The 23,955-nt window shown below is 47.0% G+C and overlaps 1 protein-coding gene across 2 annotated transcripts in view; it reads left to right on the top strand.

Moving 5' to 3' along the window:
• The first annotated feature begins 2,492 nt into the window (after positions 1-2,492).
• Positions 2,493-23,955, top strand: part of LOC106745976 — a 25,916-nt gene continuing 4,453 nt past the window's right edge. The window contains exons 1-2 of one of the 2 annotated variants that reach the window (XM_014622058.1): positions 2,493-3,508; positions 23,705-23,866. In XM_014622058.1, the coding sequence (XP_014477544.1) occupies positions 23,716-23,866 (151 nt within the window). In that variant the 5' untranslated portion in view covers positions 2,493-3,508; positions 23,705-23,715. Of the gene's footprint in view, positions 3,509-18,885; positions 18,984-23,704; positions 23,867-23,955 lie in introns of those variants that run through there. The other variant, XM_014622059.1, reaches the window with a different exon arrangement.

The raw sequence follows: 23,955 nt of genomic DNA, 5'->3' as shown, positions 1-23,955 counted from the left end.
GGGGGGGGGGGGATGGTGTTGCGTCTCCCGAGAAATTTGGATCCCTCGATCAATACCGTCCGTGTTTCCTGCGCCGGCGATGTCAAAGATACATCGGCTAAAAATGTTATCCTGAATTCTACTTCGGGTTCCTTAAAATTCACGAGTCTCCGTTTCCCGCGTTTTCCTTGCAAATATTTTCGTTCCCGAAAGTGCTCCTTTAAAATAAGACAAGTAAAGAGAGAAAATATCCGCACCGGCGTTCATCTGTGCGCCGTTAAAAATTGTTATCTCGCTTCAGCAATTACGTTAGGAAAGCGCTCCGCGAACGGCGAGCAATCGTGCACCTAGCGGGAAATAAAAGAGGTAAAGTGTGTCTTTAACAATTTAATTTTCGGAATTCGCGGGAATAAGGTTCATTATGCGGAATAAAAGACGTACTGTCCGGGCTGGTTCATCACGTGGACTCAAAATAGCTGGAGCCGAGTACTTCATTCGATTCTAGGAGAACACGGAAACGACCGGCTAGAAAAGACCATGCTGCGAAGAATATCCTAAGGGAATCCAATCAGAGCGGGGAGGATTCGCCAGGCACCTAACCCCGGTCGACCTCTCTTACAAATCTCAGATACCTTCGTCCTCAACGAATTCCAGGGAAGATTTACACCGGTTTCAAGAAGAATTCCTCTTTATTGAGTACAAACTGTCAAGGCGTAGGCGAAAAGAATTTTATTACCCACCCTCGAGGATCTCTTATTGCAGCTAACCCTTTCTCCGGCTCTGCCCTTACATCTCACGCCGTTAAATTCAACATGCAGGAAGCGATTATATTATCCGATATACGATTCGTAAGAATTAATCCCTGGACGCGTACAGCATTAACGCGAGAAATTTATGCCCCACGGATAACGAAAGAAATTATTGCGAAATCGAGTTGCGGATTAACGTACTTAGGGATTAACGCAGCTACCGGCGAATTAGTAAAGAGAGTCGATGGCTCTCGCAAATCAGAGAACGGATTGATACACCGGCACTGAATTTCCGATCGAGCGCGGGTGAACTTCTTAACATTTATCGCGCGACAGTTTCGTTCAATTTTCTGATCGATTCGTCCCGTTCCGGATAATGCCTGCCACTCCGTCGAAAGCCCACTTCACGAGTCAGCATCCCAAATCTATATTTCCAGATTGTATTCCGTGACAACGACCCTTCCTCCATTGCCACTGAAATTGCTGGAAGTCGCCGTGCCGATCGATAAAACCGACGAAAAGATTGGGTCCACGTCGGAGACAGCGACGGGAGAGATCGAAGTCGGGAAAATAAAGGAATCGTGGTATACGAATACAGTCGTAGCCGTTGAACTTAATACTGTAACCTAACCCCATGCAGACGTATTGCCCTTTGTATCGTTGGAGGGAGAGAGAGAGAGAGAGAGACAAAGGGAGAGACCGTAAAGAGAAGAAATAAGCAACTGATAGTGCTCCGGAGTCCTCAAGCAATTTTGACGCAAATGTAAAGAAAATACGCGCACGGAATAGCTCGATAATATTTACGCGGGCAACATAAAGAACGAGATTGAACCACGTAGGACACGTCACGATCATATTTATGTGAGACAACAGTATTCCTGTATTGACGCCAAACGCAGCATCGAGTACGGGATATCGAGAGAAGACGCGGGGTAATCTGATGTGCAACGGGACGGATAACGCTGTATATAAGTGTGTCGCACACACTGGTATGATAAATAGCATAACGCGGCTGATAAATACAGGCGCGCGACTCGCTGCACAGCGAATCGGCGCGCACGGTTGTTGAGCACGGCTTATGAAAATATTTTATCATTTACGAGCGGCGCTCCTTCCGCGAACGAGCTTTTTTCGGTAGCGCTCGCCGTCGCGAAGTATTCGCCGTGTAACATCTATAATCCAAAATCGATGGCCCGCTGTTTCAATGCGAGCTTAACGCCCCGTGACCGTGGTGTTACGACGGCGGCAGCCGATGTAATCCCCGCGAATTCGAGTTTAGAGGGATCGTCAATTTGCTACGTTCTCGCTCATAAACCGAGCAACGTCGAAACGACCCTCCGTTTTTCGCGATACACGGCGGGCGATCCTGTTGCGCTCGTCGAGAGAGCGAAAGGGAAGAACACGGACGAAAGAAAGAAAGAGAGAAAGGGAGAAGGAAAGGTGTTAAGAGTCGGAGGGCATAAGAAGACGGACGCTCGCGCGATTTAATCGGCGCGAAGAAAGCGAACGAGTCCATCGGAGAGGACGGCGAAGGAGATTTCTTGTTCCTCTCTCTCTCTCTCTCTCTCGCGACGGTGGTGACGCTGGTCCGACAGGTAGTCCCGGTGGTCCATCGTGTCCTTCGGCACACTGGTGGCGCGACCCCGAGTGTATCGAATCGAGGATCTTCGCAGATTTTCGGAGAGCTTCGTTCGCCCACGGGCTCCCGCGGGTTCTCCCGGGCGCTCGGCACCACCGCTCAGTGTACTGCGTGGCAGCCTGGACCGCGGGTGGCCCCCCAGCCACCGACCGAGGAGCCGGGACGCGCGTCGACGCGGTGCCTTCGAGAACGCACACACGGAGCGAACACGCTCGCTCACAGCCCTTCTACGTGTTTCGGAACGCACAGCATCCGCTCTGCGTCAGAGCGGCACATGGTCCTACCGTGTCCCGAGCAGCGTCCGAGTTCGATCCTCCGCTCGAGATGGCCCGATCAGTAGCACGAGCGCGGCACGAGTGCGGCACGCAGCAGCGCGGTCTGGCTGCGGGGAAGGGGTTGTCGTGATCGGTCTCGGGGTCTGCGCGCATCACGTCATTAGCTGACTGTCGACCATCACCGAGACCTCGAACATGACGTACGGAAACGGCGGTGATACCAGGGAGGAATCGTCGCGACCGGCGCGCGCGACTTCCTCGGCCGAGTCGTAGCCGAGTGTGAGATTAATCGTACGCGCGCTGGCGCACCGATCGACGGAGATCGGCATCGATCGATCGAGCGAGCGGCCGTGACGAGGGAGCACCGAACGACGAGCGCGTGAAACTGCGCTTCCCAAAGTGGGTCGAACCCGCGGCTCGTTTACTCTCGCTGCTCGAAGAGCCGTACCATTTTCCCGTGGATGCGACCGCGGGAGATTCGCGGCGAGCCGTAGGTGCGCGCGCGCTCGCGTGCCTCGCACGCGTGCACTCACACACGCACGCAGCTACGACGATGACTGGCGCAAGCGACCACTGGTACGACGCGGTTCTTTGCTCCCGATAGCTAAAAGCAGGTAGTACACGGTGTTTGTGGCGAAAAGGGGACTTTGCGGAAAAGGGAGAGAGGCTGCCAGGAAGAAGGGGCTGAAGGCGACAGAACGAAGGAAAGGGAGAGAGAGAGAGAGGTTGGGAGAGAAATTGCTCGTAGCAGAAGTGGTAGGGAGAGCAAGAGAGAGAGGGAGAGAGAGGAGCTGGGGAGAGTAATGATCGTGACGACGGTCGTGCGGACAAATGAACACCTCGGCACAGCATTTGGGATATTCCAAGTAAGTAGCAGTGCGTAACGCCAAGTTGCATTGTGAACGGAAACGTTCGCCTTGATATATCCGCGTAACTTTAGCCTCAAGCGCGTTTATTTCGGAGATGGAATTAATTTCCTACGTGGGGAGGGAATGGAACGTTACGAGAGAATAAGGCCGCTCGAGGCGCCCGAAGATCCATAGCTCGACCTCGACGAGTCTTTTCAACCGAATCAAAAATAGAGAGATCGATACGTCTCGTCTATCCGACATGCCAAATACACTGAGAGAGAAGCTGGCAGGAAGGAACTTTCGAGGGGGAAAATTTGCGAAGGGATTTTCAACGAACTTTTTAATCGAAGCGGCCGCTTGACGTACGCTGTCCTCTTTTTTTTTTTTACGTTTTCTGTTTTACATCGCCGATTTACGTTCCAGGAATTTTATCGCTGGTCATTTTTCAAGCCTAGCTCGTCGATGGGGATCACACTGGCTGGTAATGGATGCATGCACGTTGCCTAAGCCAGCACATTTGGCGCGAAATCCAACACGCGGTTGGCATCGAAACGACCAATCGTGCGGCTCGGCGTACACAGTGGATCGTGCTTAACGATAGCTTTCACCCCCAAAACCCCCGGAAAAAATCCGCGTTCTCGTGATAAAAACAAGAGAGGAAGATCCGGTCGCGTTTGCTGCTCGAGGATATTAATCGTCCCTGAAATGAGTCCGTTTTAATTTATTCAATGAATTTGAACCAGGACGCATTTAATTGCTTGGCGCGCCAATTGTTCCGTTATAACTCGGCGGAAAGTTTTTCTATTTCACTTTCAAATTACGTTTGGAGCAGACGTCGGCGGTATGTTGTCGATACAGTTGAAGGGTATGACCTCGAGATTCGCCCGACCCATTTTTCACGATTTAGAAAAGCGACCGGCTTGTGTTGTGGAAAATCCGACGCATCCGCGGAACTTCGATCGCATTACGTACGTTTATCTATGTTTTCGAGAAATAATTCCGACACTGCATCCGACACATACACACACACACACATATATATATATCACCTTCCATTTTTCGTTTGTCTAAATTCCCCCTCGTTCCCCCGAGCTGCGGTCCCGTGTGATCGTATTCTTCAATTTTTCTCGTTAATTAAAGCCAGATGGGAACCGGAAGAGATCGGGCCGATCAATCTTCACAGATCATACCTTGTTCGCAATACCGCGAGATGGATTACATCCGACTCAAAATTTGTAGTACTTCTCCGAGGCGAGTCGTATACCGCGATGTATAACATTAGCATTTATATGGGCGCCGGCAAGATTCCGCGCGCGCGCGCGAGTAGTTCGGAAGCGAAATCCGAACGGAGCGAGATCCGACGGAAGAGAGGTGTCGTGAGCAGAAGCGAACGAGCAAAAAGAGACGGTGAAGGCGGCGAGGGCAAATTCCACATGGCCGCGATGCGAGTCAACATATTTTTCAGCGTCATCCCGGAATCAACGTTGTCGTCGTCGTCTTCGTTGAAGCGGCACGTATCGAGCGTAAGACGGGGGAGCGAAGCGACATTTTTCAAGGCATGTCGTCCGTCGTACGGGAAAGGTTGCATGAAAATTTGATTCTACCCGGTATCATCGACTTATCATCGAGAGTGAACAACAAATTCCCCGCACGCAAATTCACCGCGAACCATTTTCCGTATGAGGCTCTACGCGGCGGCGCCTGTAATTTTACCAAAGATACATCGTCCAGGGGCGATATACAGCATTTATATTAGCATTTATATAAGGGTAGAGTAACTACGCTTCTCCACGGGCCTGTACGTGCCCGGAGCGAAAAAGAACGAGGGCAAAATCCACGCCATAAGATAAAAGTGTTCCTCCTGCGGCCGGCCGGGGGGTCGTGGGATACGTCCCGTGGCCGTTTCGCAAGCACGGAAAATTAACAATTCAGAGTCGCCGTTACATATCCTTAACGTTCAGCCGGAGATGCATAAAGTTGGAAACATTTTGCATAAGACGCCCGGTTACAAATGTGAAATTAGGAATATTTATTCAAGCAACGGCGAAGCAATAACTCCGTGGATTCTACAGTCTCGCCGGGCGTGGAAACAAAGGTTAGAGACGTGAATGGCGGCTACGAGGAAGAGGGTGGCGGTGGTGCCGCTGCTGGTGGAGGTAGTAGGCAAGGAAGGGAAGAGAGAGAGAGAGAGCGGGCGAGTTGCAAAGATGCGAAGGGTCGGAAACGTGGGTTACAAATAGCAGAGCGCACAATTAAGCGGCCACCAGACCGTGGCGAAAGTTCTCTCGGAAAGAGATTATCGCCTAATTATCAGTTCGCAAAAGGTGTCCTAAAATTACAACCGCACTGGATTATCCCGGTAGTTATCCTCAGGGTGGACTAGCTCTTTCTTCTTTGTCTGCCGCCGGCTGGCGCACCGTGCATGGCAAACGAGCGAGCGAGCGAACGAGGATATAAGCGAGTGTGTACGCGCGTATGTTTTCGGCACGGTAAGGCGCGCGCCTTCGTACGGTGCATTATATTAACGTGTGCACAGACGCGGTTAGACCGTAGCTCTGTTTCCACCCTCGCGCAGAGAAGGAGGAGGTGGTGACGAGATCCAGACGCGCGAGTTGCAGAAAGGGGTTACCGCGCCGCGAGGCGTACAACGTTACTTTATTGCTCGCGTCAAAGGCAATCATGCCGCGCCTCCCCTCCGTCGCTCGCCCCGTCAACCCCGTTTTCCTAACGCGGTACTTTGACGGTCGCGTACACGTCACGGCCGTTTGTAGCGCGCACCCTGTGAATGCATTTTCGCGGTTCCGCATCCATGCTGAAATTGCCGACACGCCCGTAAAACGTGACTCCTGCCGCCTCCTTTCGCTCGCTCGCTCGCTTCTTCTCACTTTCCGCGTTCTTCTCCACGCGAACGGAGGAAGATCTGGCAGGACAACGTCGACGGTAGACAACGTCCGGCCAGGACCATAGCGCCCGTAACAAGCTCATAAGGAAATAAAAAAAGTTCCGGACGTTCTTCCGCCGATGGGCGAGTCGTGGGACTTCCACGCGCATATTTCATCTCCGGGAAGCATATTTTATCGGGGACGACCGTAAGTTATTCGAAAGTTCGGCCGGCAAGTTTTATCCTTCGAAAATAAATCGCAAAAGACAAATCCGCGCCTCCCCCCTCGCCATCCCTCCCCCCGCCAGCGTCCGGTCCACCCGAGGACTCCCGTAGAGTTTCGCGCGTGTAAACGAGATTCTCGATAATTATAAAAGTCACGAAGGAGAATGGAGTTTCGCGAGAAAACGAGGCGCGTGCGCGCGCTCGGGGAAAAATTACACGGGGGCAAGTTCGCACAGCGACGAAGTTCCGAAACCGAGGAAACAATCTGCACCTCGCTTCCTCGACTTCTACGTAAATACAGGAGCGGAGGGACGGCGGGAAAGGGCGGGACTCCATCTCCGCAATCAATTAAAAGCGCGGGTGAGCGCGATACCGCTCTCTCGAGATGATATCGGCGTCGCCTTCTCCTGCGGGTCCTCTTCTCCCTGGATCCACCGGTTCTCGGCCCTCCCCGAAGCCCACCTACTCCTGCGCTCGAATTATCGGCCCCGGGCTCGTCCTTTTTCTTTCCCATTTCCCCCGACAGGATTATCGGGAGGCGAGCGACAGAACGAGAAAGAAAGACAGAGGGAACTCCCCGAAACAACCGCGCTTAATGCTCAGCCCTCTTCTTGCCGCCCGCTTAATTTACTTCATCGACTTCCGGCCGGTGCGGCCGATCTCCCCGGTCGGCTATCAGTCCTCGAAATCAAATAACATAATTTCGCTAAGGCTACCACCGGCAAAAGGAGCCCGTTTCCCCGGGCCAGGCGAAATCCCGCGGGCGAATTTATGGGACTCCGTGGCCGCGACGTTCGGCTACCACACGTGTGTGCGGCAACGGGACCCACACACGTGGGCAGCAACGGCGGGTTGCGAGGGTGAAATAAAGTAACACTCCTGGCACTGGCGGGGATGGCCGTGCCGCGGCGACTTGTAGTCGCGATAAATTTCCCTCGGCTTTAGCGGCGCCGCCGCCGCGGCCGCGCGCGACCACGGAACGGTATTTTCAATCCTTTATAAGTAACAGAAAAGTGACAAAGGAAGAATAGCGATATTTCAAGACGACGGACGTGTACGCGAAGCAGACGACGAGCGATGAAAGATTTCGGCCGGCAACAATGCCCGCCGTGTCGCGTGCGGCGCAATAATACGAGAAACTTGGCTCATTTATTTATACCGGTTTCATCGCGTTACAAACAAAAGCCCTTTACAGCGAACCGGTAACTCGTAATTAAATTACATAATGGATCAATCCGTCTGTCCTGTTGAAGGATGATATTTAATCGTCTCTGTGGGCCGTGTAAATGTTAGAATTGCGAGCGAATTAAAAAATCCGTTGCTGCTTTGTCCGGCGGAATAGAATTTTTTATTCTGCGAGAAACGCGATATTGATATTAAAAGTCTCATCCAATTTTTTTTTCTTGTGTGAATATCGTTATTATCACCGTGTAACTCAATTGCCAACGAAAATGCGGGTCTTGCCTGAAAAAACAGATACAATGCGTCGCGCATTCGGGAAAGGCCCGTGAACGAGTAAAGTCGTAACAGGCTCGTAATTAAATTCCGAAATGGATTGCCACACGTCCCGCTGGAACAGAACATTTCCAATCTTTTATGAGCAGGAGACAATTGGAAATTCGCGAATGACAACGATTCAGTCTGTCTGTTCAACAAATGATTTTAACTCGACAGGACAACGGTGATATTGATATGGAAATAACGTCTCCTCGCGAGCACAGTAGTTGTCACTGCTGTACGAACCAGTTGGCTGGGAAAATGGACGTTTTGTCTATAAAAAAAAAAAAATAGTCTCTTCGCGCAATACATCGAGATTTCGAGAAAATTGGGTAAAAAAGGGAAGAGGAGGTAAAAGGGAGAGAGAGAGAGAGAGAGAAAAGTGTATAGCGGATATGAATACGAACTCGTCCCAATAATTAAATCTCCAAATCAAATATCGCTCTGACGTAACACAATTTGAATCCTTTGCAAACGATAAAAAAAAGCCGGACTCAAAAGTAACGATAACTTGATGCGTTTGACAAACGGAGATCCTGCACGCGTCCCCTTTAGAGCCGGCGTTAATTAAAGTGCAGGAAACGTACAGTGAAAAAATATCAAATTTTATATGTAAATGCGATACACCGCGTGATATATCGGACTCTGGCGAAAGAATTCCGAGAGTGAGTGTGAAAGCGGAGTTGTAACGGGCTCGTAATAAAATGCCGAAGTGGATTATGGTCCATATACCTCTGCTATAGCACGCCTCCAATTTTTTATAAGCAACAGCGAGTTCGATGTCGAAGTGCGAACAGTTGCGGGCGTTCGTTTAACAGACAGATAATTTTAATCCTGCCTGACGTACAAAGATCACCCTTTTCCTCTCTTCCTCTCCTCCTCTCCCCCTCCCACCCACCGGCGACATTGATTTTACGGCACCATAAATTTATTCACCGTGAAAGTTGAAATCTTGATGGTAAAAGGGATCTCACTTCTAGCGATATACGCGGGCTCCCGAAAAAAAGCCGCCGAAGGGAAAGCGAATATGTAACGGCCTCGTAATTAAATTACGAAATGGATTGCGGACCGTCCCTTCGGTGGCGTTACTGCCGTTTTGTGCTTCGAGCTCTCCTCTTGTTCGAGCTTTTACATTCGCGTTACACGACCCGACCGAACCGATGAACGCGGCGCCGGCGGGCGCGAACGAGAGATCCGCCGCGCGAAGGTTTCCATTATTTTTTCGATAACCGCGCGGTCACAGCGGCGTTATCGTTTATCCAATTTTTAGGATTAACGGAACGAGATGAGGCTCGACGGGAATGGATGGGGGGGGGGGGGGGTGGAAAGCGGAGACGCAGAGAGTCGAATCGTTAGAAGCCGGCCGCCTAGAAATTGGTGGCGGTTTCGGTTATACACCTCGTTTAAACCGGACCGCCGGGATCGTTCCGCCTCTCTCCCCCGCTTTCCGTGTCCTCCGTTCGGCGTATCGGGCAAGTGCGGCAATAAAGGGAATTTGCGGGTGCGCCGGGCATTAACGATAGAGACGAGCGCGGCCGCGGATAGTCGCGTTGTCCACCGTGTCCACGACTGTTTCGCAGCGCGCGCGATCCGAATCTGACCGAGAGGAGTCGGTTATAATTTCGTGAGTTAAGGGTTCCCGAGGATCGAGAGGGCCGGGATAGCCGGGCAACGACAAGTTCGGCCGATGCTGCCGGGCCGGAGGACACTTTCGGCGGTAAACTTCCGCCGTATATTACGCGAACTCCGCGGTAATTGATTTTGCACAATCGCGTTAAACTGGAAGTGGGTTTCGGCGTAGCCTCCTTCTCTGATATCCCGGCGAGCGCGCGCTAGAAACGCGTTGCCCAGCGCGGCCATTACCACACGTCCCTTTCTCGCCAAATCCAGAACGATCCGGGACTTTTTCCGATAATTATCGTCGTTTCGCCGCGACTTTGTGTCGAGGCGCGATGATACGGTAGTAAGTATCGCATTGCGAGCTGCCAGCTCGATGATGATAGTAACGATGTTACGCGTAAAGCGCTGCGCGAGAGTAACTACTGCCAGCGCTGCTGCCGTGGACGTGTTGGTGCTCCCGTACGCTCTGTAAATTACTTCCGGCGTAACAGATATTTGCCCTGTCGGTGCCGGGCTTTTCGTTTAATTTACAGTAGCCCAAGTTCATAATTGCGACCGTTAGTCTTTCATCGGCGATCGCGCTTTTTGCAACTGGCCCTAATCTAATAGAGGGACGGCCGAACCGGGGAGTCGGCCACTTGGGTACTTTCGTCATACGTGAAACAACGCGGCAGCATGATCGATAATTACCGGCTTTGGCGATACGACAGCTCGGCCGTTGTTCCCGTAAAAATGCGGAGAGCCAGTTGAAAAGCTACCCTCGAAACACTTGTCGGCAGTAAATTAACTTGCGCGCGCGCGCGCGCGACATACATCCTTATTCATTATATTTGACTCTCGCCATAAAATATAATTTATCGCCTCGTTCTTTCAGAGCTATCGCAGACTCCGCCGCGAGGATCGACCTGAATTTTATTACCGGCTCGCTCTACATAACCGTTCGTTATGTAACTTTAGCAAAAGTGATTCCGGAGCGGCGCGTTTATTAGATATATAAATATATTATGGAATTGATTTCACCGCGGAGGTTTCCATTCGCCGCTCCGTTCGAATGGAACGGAGTTATTTATTCTACCGCGAGCTTACTTATTTCTCCCACGGAAGCGTTATCGACCGATCGGGCCACCGAGCACTTTAGCATTTTGATTCCACCACCTTTTGTCCTGTTCAGAGAGCCGACAGCATTGAGAGCCGACGCGACGTCTCGTTTGTAGTTCTTAACGCGTTTCGTTCTTCGCTTCTCGCGATTGCGGGGGGAAACGGCGAAAAAAAGAACGACACAGTGAGAGGGAGAAGCGACGCGCGGAAAGTAATAGAAAAGGAATGTGGAATTAATTTCTCCCGGCGTTTATCCCAATTCGCGAACTCCGATTTATCGAGAGCCGAGTGTTTTCGCGTTGAGAGATAATTCCGTTGCGCGGTTAATTCCTACATACGCATCATCAAACTCGAAAAAGTTCATCACGGCTTTAGTTTACAGCGCAGTAAAAGCTTACGATGCTTCGGTGAAAGGCGTAATCGCTGTTTTTTACCGTCTACCCATCGTTTAACGTTGAAAGAGAGTACACAGTTTATATATGTCATTTGAAAAAATAATTCGTTTAAAAGGCGATGCGCGGCGGGCGTTATATAAATTCACTAGCGGCATTTGCGCGAGAAGTATTCCCGCTTAGCGTTACGTGAACGCGCCGGACAGGCGGGTTAGGTTAGGTCAGGTTAGATTGCAGCGATGCGCCAGTATTTTTCACAAATAAATCGACTGCATTTCCGGCATTTTAGAGCTGAATTGCTGTTCACACACAATTTACAGCGCTCCATTTCCTCGTACGCGAGCCGCGATCGCATCGTGCAATCAGCACACGCGCTTTGCCGGGCGCGCGCCTTCCGCTTTCGAATTCTTGAGCAACTGTTTAGGATAGACTCGCGAAAGAACGAGCATTTTCCCTGGAGGCCACTCGCGAGTAATGAAGGAGTGCGGAAAAAGATCGTCGGAAACGCTACGCTAACGATAAAATGGCTCCTCCGTTCTCGTCGAAACCACCAACGTGCTGGGGAGCTTAAGAAACGTCGAGGGGACGAAATTTTTCTTACTGCGTGATTTGATTGAGTCCGTGCCGCTGCTGTCCCGTAACGATATCGAGGAAACTCGATATAACGAAAATCAGGTATGACAAATTTAATTTTAAGGTTCGACGGAGAGTTCGTTGTAACGTGATTTCGCTGTAGTTGCTCGAGCGGTTACTCGCGCTTCTTTCCAAACTATCGCGGGCCCCGGCAAGAATCGAAGGCAAGAGCGCATGGGAAAGAGAAGGAACGGAGGAGGAGGGGTGGCAGCTTTATCATCGACCCGCTCCGGACGCCCCCTCCCTCACCTTCCGACACCCTCTCGCTCACATCCACCCCCGTGGCCCCTCGAACCTCCGCGCACCCAACGTCGAGCACTTACGGAGATGAGTGGCCGTGTAAGAAACACGATAAAACCAGGGAGGCGAGGTACAAATTTCTCCACCGTGCGAATTACGGGATTCGGAAGGAAGGAAGGATACGTTCCGTCACGTTTCACCCTCTCGCGCACACTGACAACGTACGGACGGACAGACAGGCGGACACGCGTGCGAAGAGAGCCCGTGCCACTGGGTAACCCTGTGCGGATCGTGAGCGTCCATATTTAATAAAGCAACGCGTCCTCACCCGCCAGCCGACGTACTTTTCCAGCCCGTGAAACGCCGCTTTCCATCTAGTACGTACATTTCCACGTTACCAGCGCGACCTCACACTTTCGGCTTTTACTTTAAACTTCACCATCCGCGCCCCGTCCGTTCTGTCTTCGGTCTCTCAGGTCGGATTAAAAGCGAATTCTCGGCGGTTCCTCGATATCGTACGAGCCAACACGGAGGAAACAAATGTACAGCCGAGATCTCGCGGAGAAGCGGCTCTCGTTAGGTAAATTACCCCGGATACTTGATGTTCGTTGCATTTTTGTGCTGCGAGCAATCACCAATTAGCGAAAAAGTCCGGAGAAGAATCGTTGTTCCCGGCTAATTGGCGATCTCGCGGAAACGTCAGAGATAATTAACGCCGTGAGCGCCCAGCCGGTTCCCACTTGTGATCGATAAATCGATAAATCAGCGCGCCCGGTCATGTAATAACCGGGGCGCTCCGCGAAGAAAATGCGCTGAATTTTTAGGAGGGAGGGACCGGTCTGCGGGAAGGCAAACGAAAAATTCGTTTTCCCCTTCATAAGGGACGATTTATACAATTCGTATGCTTTCGCGCAGTAAGCATATTTCTCCGGTCGGTAAGCATACATCTCCCGGACGGAAAATATATTATGTTTATCGTGCCGCCGCGCCGTAGCGGCGGTCCTTTCGCGCGCGCTTTAACCCTCGTTCCACCCTCGTTTCACCCTTCGTCCCGCACCGTCCGTGCCGGTCAGGATTACCACGAAACTCGCCGGAGCGTCTCTAACTCTCATCGAATAAATAACAGGAGAAATCCGGCTGACTCTTGACCCGGAACGCCACGTCCCCTCGAAAAGTCGGCCGGATTGCAACGTCGGTCGCTTTCTCGGAGGGCCGAGGAAGCCGGCCGTACGGATAAACAATGGATGGCAAATCGCTTTGACGACTTGGCGGCGACGCGCTGGTGCGAGATTCACTCTGCGAGTATGCAAACATGCTTTGTGACTTACCCTTTGTCCTTTGCTGATGCGCGCCGCAGCCTGTCCAGAAAGAGTCCGCTTGAAATCATCGAGCGTGACCGCCGTCCTAAACAGATACGACGTACATAAAACTCGCTGTGAAATGATAAAGATTGACGGGGCGCGAATCGACGGATACGCAGTATCGGCCGGCACGCCTGTTATCGTACGCCGAGTCTCATCCGCTATTGTCAAATGTGTCAAGGACTCTACGTTCGGACGTAGCTGAAACTACATGTGGAAATTCGCTCGGTTTTCCGACGTGCTCTCGCGGATTAAAGAGGACCTACCGTCCGGGAGCTCGGCGCTCCTATCATGAAACGTACACCTCTAACGTTGATGTTATCATAATACGTTAAAAGCGTACAAAATTTAACACGGGATTACCATCTACCTGTTTTTCTTCAATTTCCGGCGCATTTATGGGGCAGCGTGAATCTATTCACCCGCCCACATCCGCAGCTGCGGTATGTAACTTTAGACGGACGGCTCGTGAGTTCACAATTATCCGGATCCGTTGCTACGAATGTTTAGAAAACACGCCGAAAATGTGGCCGCGCATTATCCTATTTAACGGAGAAAGCGCGAATATATAACTTGACCGGATTGATAATCAGAAAATCCGATCGAGTCCAAGCCGCTTTGGCTGTCACGCTTAATCGGCGAATAATTTAAATGCCGTTCTTGCATTATCGGCGCGGTAATTACATTTTAGCCCGGCGCCAATTCTACGCGCTTCTTGCGCGCAAAACTTCACTCACGATTGTTTATTAACGACTACTACAAAGCTTCCGATTATTTTACGATTATTTTGCACGAGAAATATCTATGTCGCGTGTGAATACCGAATATTTCAAGGAATATTTCAAGCTTAAAAATTTAACTGCCTAATAAAACTCACGGCTATAATAAAGTTGTAATGAAAAACAAATCTTCGTACGATTCAAGTCCGCAATTAATCCCCCTTGAAACGCCCCAAATCGAAATCGAAATGTTGGAAGTATATTAACTCTTCAAATTTTGTTGAATTTGTAGGATAAACAGAGAATCTCTCGAGATACAACATTATATAGAATTATTGTTTATCTTTGATGCTACACAAATGTTTACTTACTCGGTTAGTAAACATCTGTAGCATCATGTTTTCCCCACGTTGAAACTTAATGGAAGACTTATCTCGGAATTATTTGATATTCGATTATCTTAATATCCACATATATTTATTCTTAATTTCAATAAGTGTTAAATTAATTAATGTAGCTTACTCAACTGTAGATAGGGCGTATGAAGTAAACAAATATTAAATAATTAATATGAAAGAATAAAACGAATTGTTTTATTCGCAATGTTATGTTATTATCTTTTTCTTTCGGTGCAATAATAAGAACGCTAAACACAAGTGAAAAGAAGATGTTTGCAGATTCAAGATGGGATTCGCGGCTCAAAGTGAATTATTAGACATACAAATCAGCATTTGTGAAATTCATATTAGATTCTAAGATCGATATTTACAGCTGTAAATTATTTACGTGCACGAAATTTAATCGAGAGTGTATAATTAATTACAAATATTTGTAAACCGCTTTGTTCAGCTATTCGAATCAACATTTCTTATTGTTTGCATATATCGTATTGTATACATGAAATAATCACAATTAAACAGATTTACGAATAATCAGAGATTTATGAAGCTCTAATTATTTGTCAATTGATGACAGACTATGAATATTGATTATATAACTTACAAGAAACGTTAGAAGCCAAATTTTTTTTAATCCTTTGTATGTTATATAACTGTAATATGAGAAGCCTTTTATTATACGATTGATTTACGAACATTGGCTTAAATTTTGACTCGACTATCTTTTTATTTTCAGTAAAGTTGTCAAATATTTACTCAAATCAGAATATGTCAAATATTTACTCAAATCATGTATAATTAACCATTTGAGTGCTGAATTTTTTTTTTATATGGCTTAAACTTGCCGATCCTAATTTGTACTGAAAGTATGAAAAAATAGTATGATGGAAAAAATTTTATGTATTAAAAGATCGATATATCGACTTTCAGCGCTCAAACGGTTCATGATTTCACGCACCTAGAAATATATAATTTGTATCACTGGCCGTGTTTCCGTGTCCTGAGTTCTATGTTTTAACTTTTCGATTTAGCATTCTGGATTTCGGCTGCACCGTCGTAACACTTAGAATATTCATACGTAGCACTGATACTGACACTAACACTCATGTGAATACGATATTCGATTGGAGAAACAGGCATTAGGTAAAGCGATGCTGACGAAAGGTCTGACAAATAGTTCAAAAATCAACGGGACATTCTTATCGTTAGGAATGATCGAGAACTATCATACACGATGTGCGCGATATACCTGCCGGCAAGACACATAGTGAAAACACTCGGAAAAGTATATGGTGTAAAAAGGCGCGTTTTACCACCTTGGAGGTCTAAGTTTCGAAAGTGTTGTTTGTTGTAATCAAGTGGCCGATCGTAGAGGTGAGCGACGACAGTTGGCGATTGGCGGGAGATAATGTATTTTTTGCCTATTGTTTCGATACTCTCGCGCTTTCCTTATTTTTTTCGTGACCGAGTATTTACGTTTCTAGCCGACGAGTGACTCAACTCCTGCAAAATATGTATGCCGGTACGTTAGTTGCAATTCCCATCGCGTGATTGAAATATTTCGTCGTCTCATATAATATTTAATCGGGCTCTTGTCGACATCGCGTTAATTAACACGCGATTCTCCGATCGAACTGTACGTAGAGAGTCAGTGCCGTATAGGACTATTTGGGTCAGATAGTCAGGACATACGACTCAGGACATCGAGTCCGAGCAGCGATACATTATATACTTTCAAAAATAGGAAATCATCAATTATATATGGTGTTTACGATTTCAACAAAAGTTCGGCGAACTTACTAAGATTATGGAAATAACCTAATCGAAATTTAGTCCCACGTACGTAGTCATTATTTGACATGATCTTAGGTTAATCTTAGGTTATTTGTCAATCTGTATATATTATTTCGTATGCGAAATACCTTAAAATGTAATATAAGCCTCGCAAATGCTGATTTATGTGTCTAATATGTTCCTTGTGCAGTAAATCTCATCTTAAATCCGTCAATGCTTTGTTTTCTATTTAATAGATTATTGTTATTGTATCGAATACAAATTTAAATATCTATCAGTGCTCAATATTCATGGATACATAACTATTTTTGTCCACACGGCTTTTTCTTTCTTATCTTTTTAAATCTCCAACCCTATAAAAATTTACATCAGTAATATAAAAAATAACATCAGTAACAAAAGAGGGAAAAAAATATGTAACTTTTTGATTAAAAACTGATAAAACGTATAGTTTTACTTATCCATTACTATGGATTTGTTTATAGCATTTTAAGGCAGGATAATACTTAATGTAATAATAATAACTTAATGTTTACTTTATTCCTTCAAGTCCTTCAAGTTAAACGGAAAAAAATTATAGAGCTAATATAAAACTAAAATTTCGACTTGAGACGCAGCGCTCCTTTAAGCCAAGTTTTTCGTATAGCGATTACACATGTAAAATATCTGGTATCTCGAAAAGTTCAAATTATTAACTTTACAAATGATCTAGACACTTATTACTTTCATTTACATTTTCAGTGTAGCATTTTCCAGACTCATTTATTATACATTCGAAGTTGTCGCGTTACCAGAGGATCGTGAATTCATCATTTCCATCATTTCTCGCACACACAATAGTTCTCGCCCTTTTAAAATCCTGAAGTTAATTCAAAATGCCTCCGTACTCATATTTAAATGCAAAGATAGCGTGCATTTTATGAGCATGTACGAAACGTTTTTATCGTGAGAGAGAGGATGCGTCGCGTGTAAAGTTTCCGGATTTATAGCCATCGCGATATTTGGCTGCAGTCGTTCCTTTGAATCGACAATAAAACAATAAATAATTAATAAAATATTAATATAATAGATAATTAAAATATTAAAATAGATAAAATAGTTAATAATACTATTAAAATGGTAGGTTATAACCGAATTTACTTTTTATTTCGAGTCTCTACGTTGACTCGTTTGGAAATTATAAGCCTTTGAATTTTCAATATGCTCGCTCTTAACGAACTATGGCGCCCTCTATAACCAATACTTCAGTGGGCCAGCGACAACATGTTCGAGCAATCTCGTGGCCATCAGTTGTGTTTATATAACACAGTAATGGTGGGGGCAAGGCCGCGTCCTCGGAAAGAAGTACGCATACCATAGACAGATTTCCTAGAAATTCGGCGGGGAATGTGACTATGGAATGCGACGTCGCACTCACCCACGTTTAACGGTACTCAGCAGGTTCCACCACCATTGCTGCCGTCGCGGCCAGGGTGAGTCCGACGCTATGTAATGCTGAAGTGATCGAGAGCGTGCCGCTCAATACGATTGTCGATATCTTCGTTTCTAGTAACCGTAGCGACTTTAAACAAAGACTATTGGGAAGGTAAAATTTTCGCGCATCCGATTAACGTAAAATTGTTCTTCTTAAATTTAAGGATCATATAAAGATCGATCTTATTCCGTGTAAATCGCCGGCACTCTAAATTCTTTGTAATATGAATATCTGGGGAGCGAAAGTAGTTAATTCTACTTTCAGTATCTCTTGATTTTAGTACCAAAGAACGTAATTAATGTTTAACTTTTCAAAGAAAATTACAGATATCCCGTTAAAAAACGTTAAATACATAATTATATATGAATAGTACTAAATAATTATGAATGGGCAAACTTCATAGTAATTTAGTACTGTAACGATGCAAATTTTCGCTCGTCACTCAGGCCGTAGCCTGGCCGAGGAGGAGCCGAAGGTTCGCGCCTTCTCGTGGGAGAAGGCGACCGAGTTTACAGATTTTTGGTTTCGTACGCCGTTTGCGCACGAGACATGACCCGCAGTTATTATATATATTTTTTTGAGTGTAAGAACCCCCCGAACCAGAACACCGGAGGAGAGGAAGCAGACAGGAAACGGAGCTGCCGGGAGGAGCCAAGGACGTAAGAGAGCAAGGACTCGGAAGGTGCGGTTAGGGCAACACGCGAAAGGAGATCTGCCTTTCCCGAACGGACGGCTGGTAACGAACAGCGGGGATGGCCACCTTGCGCTAAGAAAGGCGCAAGACCCCGTGACCTGGTCGCAGATTACGCGAAGGAGGACCCCGGGGGGAATCCTTTCGAACGGCTGCGAGCTCAACAGTTGTCGAATGTCGTCACGAGGAAAAACAAGGATAAACAAGCGTCGAGATAACAACAACAGACGCGGAATTCCCGCGAGCACTCTTGATACGCGTAATCTAGCTGGCAGGACCAATCGGAGGCCGCATCGAACGGCGTGATCCTTGCGGCGGCTGCCTCTTGGGCGAAGTGACGAGCACTGCTCGACACTGTGCGGCCAGACGGCGAGCTAGCGAAACGTCCGAGCGAGCGAACGAGCAAAGCTGCCGTGTCCAAAGGACGATATCCCGAGGAGGAGAGGCGAGCTGCCGGTGGCGAGTGGGTGAGCGAGAACTTTGTACTGCCGCGAGTAAAGAAGTAGAGTTGCGAATTAATTCCGTGTCGGTTGCCGTCGCTTCCCGACGGCATAAGCGCGATCAGAGTGCCGGGAAGTGAACTCGTTGGAGGTCCGTGGCGCCCGGAAGGTAGGGCCGCCCGGATTTACGAGATTTAGGGACCCCGTCGCAGGCCGACAAGGGCCGTGCTCGAGAGCGTCTCGAGCGTAAGGATCACGGAAACTCGGTCGCCTTTTCAAATCGCCGGTCGCACAGTCGTTGTAGAATTATTGTCGGGATTGCATTGGAGATTGTATATTGAGCCGCGTCAGGAGCTCGTATGTTTGTTCGCGGAAACTGCTTCTGGCGAAGAGCTAGATCGGACTGTACGTGATCGGCCGGAAACAGTAACCACTGTCGGGAAAGACCCGGCTAACGCCCAACGGAAAACCCGGTGAGATTCGCGTAACGACGCCGGGAGCTTTTTCGTTAATACGACGCGCGTATTAGAGCTGCCGTCGAGCGGCTCAGATCCGCCGCAGAAAGCGTCTCGCGGAACATCTCAGGCGAGATATCGCTCTCTTTTGATCGCGTTACGGAATCTCCCGTGGTACGGAATTTAGTTGCCTGTCCGTGAAGGACACAGGCTAACTAACGAGTATTATTTCAGTGTCACACCGTATGATCGATTATCTGTAGGATTAAGTCATGATCTGCCTTAGAGTTCAATAGAGTTAAAGTGTCGTTATTTTATTGTTAACCGGTCTCTCATTTATTATCTCTCTCGGCTCCTCCCCGACGGGTCCGCGGAATCGAGGAAGAATGTTAAGAACCACGACGCTCTACCACGAGGAATAGCAAGGGATTCGACTCGCTTTTAGCGAAATAAACTGAGCTAGCTGAGGTGGGTCCGCTGCCGCGCAAAGGCGGGAGCGAAGAAGTCCCGCAAGCGACGCGAAGTGCGGTGGCAGTAGTTATGCGTAGTTATGTATATACGATTATGTATGAAATCTGTTTTAGTAGGGTGTAATTATGCAAAGGACTTAGCTAAATGAAAAGCTAAATATCTAGAAGATAATCACTTTTCGGACACTATGTTTATTATATTCGACTCATATATTTTTGTATTTTTTTATCAGCCGATTATATATTTACCTGTAATATTAAAACGATTTCTGTAACTATATGTTACAGAAAATTTCTTAACAAATAATGTTGTTGAAAATTGAATATATTCAGTGAAAATTATTTCATTCATATTTCCTATACTTAATTTTTTTACATTTTTCAGAACGAAAAATTATCTACAAAATCGTTTCTATAAATTCAAGGGATTTTAAGTAAAAAAAAAATATTTAAAATAAAAAAACATGCGATTGGAAATTGGGAAACTAGAAATCGGGATCCTATTTGAATATAATATTTGGTTTTCGCAATAAAAATTTAAAATTCAAAATTTGATTACAAATTTTTTCTGTCTACCTCNATATATATATATATATATATATACAAGTATATTTTTTAATCATTGTTAAAATTGCATATCGATATTATATATATTATACATATTATATTTTTCGATTCATATTATTACTACATAATTCATAACTTTTGATTGAAGTTTCGGAAATAATTCGAAAATTTATTTCTTGGAAGGTAGTTCCCCTTTAAACTAATCACAAAGATGGAGGGCATGGGAGCCACCATGATTGATGCGGAATTAAATTGGCATTTGTTTTTGCGTAAAAAGTATTCGATAGCTTTTGTACAAGATGAAACGTCATCGATAATTTCGCCAATTGATCTATTTTAATTGATTTCCACGGTAATTAAATGCGGGATGAAAATACAGTGGGAATTTGTCCGATAGGGCGGCGGGAGTCAATGGGCGTAACTGTGTAATGGGATTAACACAATCCCTTTTATTTATTCCCGCCTTCGATTTATTTATTCCCCGATGAGTAGCCGGATTATAATGCGCGGCGTTACAAGTTTTAAGCGGGTTCGGAACTGCGCGCAAAACGGAAGCTGCGTTTCCTAGCATTGATAGGGCGTCCTTCGTAATCCGATACGCCAAATGCGTTTATACTCGATCAAAAGCCAGACATGCATAGCGCACGACGATATATATATATAGCCGCTCGATCAACATCCCGTTTACGGACGTAGCTGAAATTATTGGCGCGTGATAATCAGAATTTTGATCGATAGAAACTCAATAGGCAATCCATTTCGTGAGCGCTAATTATTTTAATCCCGAACAATATTCGTTTTTGCATAAAGTGTGCCACCCAGGCGTAAAAACACGGTCAATATATCAGACGGAACAATACCGCTATATGTCGATGCAAGAGAGGATAGATTCGGAATGTCAGACGCGACCAATAAATGGGGAGACTTCGTCACCCGGTGGTGTGCCAAGTTCGCGAAAAAGTTTTACGTGCGACAGGTGTTTCGTGACACATATTTCCGCGCCAGCTATTTTACATAAAATGGTTTTCTTATCTTGATGCACGGTTATTTTGCATAAGCGGCGTAGAGTTATGCAAGGATCCAAAACGATGCGCGCAGAAATACGCCGACCGATGCGTTTACATATATATTTGCGAAGACGCATCCGAACGGTGACTTCAAAGGTTTCCGCGAAATCCGTCACTTTCACATGCTCTGAATAATTAAACTTCAGCACCGCCGAACGAACGGCAGGAGTTGAGCAGCGGGATTTGAAATTATGCACCATTAAACGCATATCAAATATAAACCCCATTATTCTACTACTCAATGCAAACGAATTGTTGAAAAGTTTATGATTGCTAATTAAAACGCGCTACTTATCAAGATTGAATCGCATCAAAGGTATTGCATATTTTACGAAGTTTACTTTGTGCGTTTTGGGAAAATTTTCCATCGACCACTGGAACTAATTAAAACCGAGCGAAGGGACGCTAAGGAATAAACTGGGCGGCCTCCTGAAACGATGCACATAAAAAACGTCATTTTGCCACAAAGTTATATTCCTCCGCAATGTCGCGAAACGGAGGAGGAAGAAAAATACAGTGCATTATATACATCGCTGAGCGCCAAACTTCACGAATAAGTGGAGCGCGGATAAAAGCAAAGTTAGTAAGTGTATAATTAACAAGTCCGTTAAGAGAGTTCAAACTCCAGAGTATTCAGGAGTGGAAGCAGCAAGGATATAAAGACATCAGCGAGCCAAGAGAGCGTGAGACGTAAGCCCTATTACGAGAATGAATTTAAATACAAGCGTAAACCGATCAAATTTAAGCCGGTATAAATTAGCAATGATTATACCCTGTAGGAGTTTCGGCGATCTTTCTTGCGAAATGCAATTACTATCACACCTCAAGTTTCTATCGACAAAAAGCCATAATGCGCTTCTTAGCGGCTCCACTCGAGCGTCTGTTTAATCTTCATACCTATCTCTGAGAGAGAGATTTGCTCTATTATTAGTATAAGTGAATAAAGAGAGAGAGAGAGAGAGAGAGAGAAACAGAGAGAAAGATTCGTTTTATTATTGCAACTAGTTGAACGGTAAAATTGTATCTTCCTCTACTATCTTCGTTCCAAGCTCGACGTGAAAACAAAACGATAGACTCTGCGTCTATTATGTAGCAATGAACTCTCTAAAGACTTCATTATAGAAACTCATTTATATCGAGATGACGAAAAATAATAAGGGAGCTCAGCGAAGTTTGCGTATTACGTTGAAATTGAAAAGTGGCTGTCGGACCTCTCTCGAGAGATCACGCAGTTCGGAATTAATTACTTCGATTAGAGGGTGCCTGTCATCGCGAGAGCGTTTCTTGCGGACTCGGCCCTCGGGGGAGGCCACGACACGACCTTATCTACCCCGAAAGGTCCAACGTTCGATCCATTGACTCGTCGAGACCCTAATACGACGCACGGAACTGACGTCGGCGATAGGTCGCCCGTGCCCTAGAATCAGGCTCTGATCGACGTCCTGGTACCGGTACATCCGCTCGAGACAGACTATCCGTCGGACGACACGTACGCGACCGATCCCTGCTGTCGACGAGACGCGTCGTTCTTGTCTGACGACGATTTAAATCAGCGTTCGTTGTCGGCGAAACGTCCCGCTCCTTCCGCAATTCCTGATCCGGATATCAAGCCCATCGAGACTGTCGAGTATCTTCGATTTTCACGATACCCGCGATTCTCACTCGGTGCGCGTTTAAGGCGACGCCCTGATATTTAAGGGAGAAACGACGTGCGGGAGATTACGACGAACGGAAATTTAAAAAATCAATGCAACGGCGACTTTTGCAAAATCTCCGTCATTTCCGAGACTTTCGGCGGAGCAGGCGTGGTTCTCGCGGTGAACTGATATTCTTTCCTACTGTGCGCTAGACCCGGCCGTCCAACTCCCAGTTTTATTTGTCCGATATGAAGATCATGTTCAATGTCAGCGCGCTAGAGAGGGATCAGACAGCTACATTTCACGGCGAACGCGCAGTGAGAATACGAGCGTAAGCCACTTTTTACCACTTCTCTCTCTCTCTCTCTTTCTATCCCTTTATCTCGTGGGACGCGGTAACCCGCACGACGCGATCGATCGAAATTAAAATTCGCGTCGGGCGCTTTTCTCCTGCACTCTCTCTGGCTTCTCCATCCCTCCGAGTAATTGGCGTTCGCCAATGTCCTTTCGAGGCCACTTACGTAACGCGCGACCCCATTTCTGTCGTTCCAGAGATGTAAGGAATGATCACGTGGGTGATGGTCGGGCTGCTTCTGGCTGCGGAAACTTGCGGCAGAAACGTCCTCTCCGGAAACGGAAACGGAAACGGAAAGGAAGAGACAAAGCGGCGGGAGGGCCTAAAGGGCGTCAGCGTGGACGAGGAAGACACCTATCGTGAGTATCGGTGGGATCGGTGAAAAATGAACAGAAACGTTCGGTAGTGGTAGAAGTAGTAAGCGCGAGAGAAAGAGAGCGAGAGACAC

This window comes from Dinoponera quadriceps, unplaced genomic scaffold (genome assembly GCF_001313825.1).
Source record: "Dinoponera quadriceps isolate SergipeBrazil2010 unplaced genomic scaffold, ASM131382v1 scaffold1872, whole genome shotgun sequence".
NCBI classification, from domain to species: domain Eukaryota; kingdom Metazoa; phylum Arthropoda; class Insecta; order Hymenoptera; family Formicidae; genus Dinoponera; species Dinoponera quadriceps.
This window is presented reverse-complemented; position numbering and strand designations above follow the sequence as displayed.